The 4581-nt window shown below is 30.9% G+C and overlaps 1 protein-coding gene across 1 annotated transcript; it reads left to right on the top strand.

Annotated features, from left to right (window-relative positions):
- The first annotated feature begins 1835 nt into the window (after window positions 1–1835).
- Window positions 1836–2912, top strand: LOC124909839 (F-box protein At2g23160-like). The gene has a single exon (XM_047450472.1). It carries the CDS (start codon window positions 1836–1838, stop codon window positions 2910–2912), a length of 1077 nt encoding a protein of 358 aa, XP_047306428.1.
- Window positions 2913–4581: the final 1669 nt, after the last annotated feature.

The following is a 4581-nucleotide window of genomic DNA, read 5'->3' as shown; positions in this document are numbered from 1 at the left end:
CTTTAAGAAAATTAATTTTTTAAAACTATTTTTAGAACTTGATTATATTAATATATTATTTATCATTATATATATAATATAAAAGTGTATATATACTATTTTTATATAAGAATGGAAATATATATATTCTCAAAACGGAATATATTATATTATATTATATTATATTATATTATATTATATTATATTATATTATATTATATTATATTATTCACAGCAGAGTGTCAAATAAGGTATCAAATGAGTGTTAAAATAATATCAGATGGTACAGCAAAGTATCAAAATTAAGTGTTAAAATATGAGTATCAAATTTTGATAAGGGACCAAATTTGATGTGGCCCAATCACAGCGTGTCAAGTGGCAGCGCTGGTGGTTACTTTGTTGTTTTTGTTTTTTTTTTAAATACACTTTTGCATAATAATTGATAAATATATATATATATATATATTATTTTTTATTTTTCGAGATCTATAAATAGAGACTTGGTTTGTGTTATTTGGACACCAAAAAATTTCTGAAATTTTCCATCATATTATCATCCTTGTTTGTATCACATTTTTTTTGAAATCTTCAAACTCTTTCATAGATCCTTCACAAAACTACAACTTTTTTCCAAATTACTTTCCAAATCAAGTTCAAAACTCAAATATACAACCTTCGAACCAAAACATGATGAATTACCCATGGTTAAAAAAAATGAAATTATGTATAAATGATGTGGAAGTGAGAGAAAGTGAAAAAGTAATTTTGATACCTTGAATAACACTATGCTGTAAAATATGCTAAAAAGTGGGTGTTAAAATAGGTGTTAAGCTGACGTGGTGGCAAGGGTATTAGATAAAAAAAAAATTGATACCCTGTTGTGGATAGTCTTAATAATATGATGTGGAATGATACATATCTCTACTCGGAGGCAGCGAATGGGGGAGCGATGGTCTCCTGGCCACATGTAGAATTAATAAATAAATAAATAAAAATATAATAATAATTAAGACACCTCTCCTCTTATTTTATCCCATTTATCCATACTCTCACGATTATTATTTTACTCATTTCTTTGATATTTATTATTTCTCATTTAACGGATAAAATAACTCAACAATTTACAACAAACTCTTACATTAAATATTTTAATAATATGTTTAAATAAAACATAAACCCTAAACCTTACATGGTTTAAGATTTAGAGTTTAAGATTTAGAATTTAGTGTTTAAATAAATTAAGTAGCTAGAGGATGAGAATAAATTAATTAATATGAAAGAGAAAGAGAGATAATTTTTTTTTTTAATTTCACAATGTCCAATGTCCGGTAAGCATGGTTGGAGCATTAGCACTCTATATCATTTTTTAATATGATATACCATATCAATTAGAATTTTTATGTTCAGTCAAATACCAAACACCAATTCAACTTATTACCCTAATATTATGGCAAGTCATTAGCTGTCCCAAGTGACACTCTAACTAATATGAAAGAGAAAGAGAGATAAATTTTTTTGTAATTTTTTTTTTAATTTCACAATGTCCAATGTCCGGTAGCATCATTGGAGCATTAGCTGTCCCAAGTGGCACTCTATCATTTTTCTAATATGATATATCATATCAATTAGAATTTTTATGTTTAGTCAAATACCAAACACCAATTCAACTTATTACCCTAATATTATGGCAAGTTATTAGCTAACCATTAATTATAATTATATATTCATGATCAGAGAGAGTCTCATTCTCTCTAAAAACAAAAACCTAGAAAGAAAAAAGTGGTTAAAGGACTCCCGCGATGTTGATGACTGATCTTCCTCTAAACTTGTCTCGTTTAATTATGATAAAACTACCGATGAAGTCTATATTGCGTTTACGGTGCGTATGCAAGTTGTTTCTTTCCATGATCGATGATCCCCACTTCACCAAACTTCACCATTCACGGTCCCTCGCTTGTCCTGAGAGCAGCACGCGCATCCTCATTCATACCCTCAACGACGACCTGGAGAATGTGGATTTCTTCTCCGTGGAAATTGGAGGAGACCAACAATCGGTTCACTGCGCTACGTTTCCTATAGACTATCTGTATTCAGTTCCCCACCGAGAGAGGGACAACGTTCGTTCTGATATTCATTATGCAGAATTTAATTTAAGGTTCCGTCCCGGATACGATATGAATAGGGTTCCCATCTTTCCCCAGGTTGTTAAAGGCCTGGTTCTCCTTGAGGATCGAATCTGGAATCCGCTAACCGGTCATGTAACCAGTCTTCCGCCTGCAGATGAGGATCTTCCCAAAAGGCACGAAACTTATAGTTTCTTGGGTTTCGATCCACATGGAAACCAGTACAAAGTGCTTTACATAAATCATTATTATTACCAAGAAAAACAAGGATATTCATCTGTTTGCAAAATACTGACAATTGGAATAGACGGCATAATTGGCTCATGGAGATTCATCAAAACCTATCCTAAGGAGATACCAATACTCCAATCCCCTGTACTAAGGGGTTGTGGACACGATATGTTGTACCTGAGCAATCGAGACCACTACCCCAGCTGCATCCTGGCCTTGGACCTTCATACGGAGGTGTTTCATACTCCCTCTTTACCTGTGGACAACATCAGCCAGGGATGGTCTATATACAATGCGTTTCCAGGGAGATCGCTGTTCAAGAATAATAATAAGTTTTGGCTATCCGACGGCAAAGGCGGATGGGACCAGGGATTATTAGACATTTCGATACCCTATATGGTTTTGGGAACTTTGGGCAAAGGCGAGATACTTCGTTGGCAAAGGCGAGATGATGATACAATATTGGCAGGGTTTAACCTGGAGACTGGATTCTTAAGAGAGATTAATATTCCTAATTTTCAAGATTTATTTTCTACTGGTGTATTTAATACCCATGTAGAATGCTTGATTCGATATTGAATTATACATAATAACCAGTTTTTCTGATGAAATATAAAAGAAGTCTTTATCTTTTCTTTGTTTTACTATACTTTTGTTTTGATCAATAGAATTATCATTGTTTTTAATTGATATATGTTTTGAAAAATCTCATCATGATCATTACTACTTACATGAATCATGATATAATAACTATACTTTAATGATTTCTGGGAATGATGGATCATCTCATATCGATCTCAAAAACTAAAATTGATTGATTCAAGAATTTCAATTAAGGACTTTAGTGAATCAAAATTCTTGATTGGTTTAAAATTGTACAAAGTCAATGTGGCATATATATGAATCTATCAAATGAAATACTTGATGATAAATGTTACATGGCTTGTAAACATGCGAAACTCGAAACTCCAATGAGTTAGAGACGAATTTGAGAATCCAATCAATTACATAAGAATTATTGAGTGAGTATTCTACTTGAATTGCAGAAAATAATATATTAAATATTATGTCACTGGAATGTTATGTATTTGAAAGATATCATATCTCACTGGGCATTTATATCAAACTAGAGTTCTTTTCTGATTTTGACTGGCGCATGAGTTTGATCCAATAACTTGTTAACACTGATGCTCTATATAACCTTTCGAGGATATTGATACAAATAAATGTATGAGAAAGATAGGACATGGTGGAATCCAGTGCAAGAAGCAAAGAAGTTCTGACATGATATTCCAGGAATGGAATAATTTGAGTTCCTCTTCATTTAGGAATTGTTTGTTTATTATGAGTTATAAAAATAATGGGTTTGGGGCTCGAGAGTCAAGTCGACAAACTCATTGAATAGGTCTCTAGAAGTTAAAGATTACTTTTTTTTTAGTCAGGTTGGAATTAAGCTAATTTCATTAATGGATGAAAATAAGGTTGTGAATAATAAAATCAAATAAAATTCACATTAAATCAAATGTGAATTAACTGTGAATTTAATCTAAATTATAATTAAATATTAATTGTTTAATTAATATTTATTGAAGGATTAGAAAATTAGAGTATAATTATCAACTTTAATTGGCATATCAATTGGCTAATGTATTACTTTTCAATTAGCTAGTATTGAATGTAACATTGCATTTCTGCAAAATCTAAGAAATGATGTTAATTAGTTATGAATGATTCATAATTAGTTATGGACTAACTAACAAAATGAGTGAACAATAATTTTATTTGAAGGTTTAATTTTAAGCAGTATATACCCATTTTTTATTTATTTTACAAACACACATCCTCTTATATTTTCTCACTCCAGACTTCTAAAGCCCTCTTCTTGTTTTGTGAGTTTTCTTTGAGTTTTTTGCTCGATATTTTTTATTGAACATCTGTGATAAGCTCTAGCACAAGGGAGACTGAAACAATTTTAAGGGAAATGTGTTAAAAATATGCCTCAAATCAACCATTTATTCGGTGATATCATTCTTTGTATACATTTAATTTATTTTATTTATTTGTAACATTGTATTTGTTAGATTATGGTGACCCATAGCCCATAGGGGCTTTGATCGGGGCTTGGGCCTAGATCAAGGCTCGCGATATAATAATATAATATAATATAATATCCTAACTGTTTAATATTTGGCCCACTAGGCTCAATTATGTGACCTATAAATATATGGTCTTAGTTAGAGTTCTATTT

Source organism: Impatiens glandulifera, chromosome 7 (genome assembly GCF_907164915.1).
Source record: "Impatiens glandulifera chromosome 7, dImpGla2.1, whole genome shotgun sequence".
NCBI lineage: Eukaryota > Viridiplantae > Streptophyta > Magnoliopsida > Ericales > Balsaminaceae > Impatiens > Impatiens glandulifera.
Note: the sequence above shows the minus strand (reverse complement) of the source record. Positions and strands in the feature narration are given on the sequence as shown.

Bases quoted from the DNA above. Each gene is read 5' to 3' on its own strand.
- LOC124909839 (XM_047450472.1), top strand. From the start codon at position 1,836: ATGAAGTCTATATTGCGTTTACGGTGCGTATGCAAGTTGTTTCTTTCC.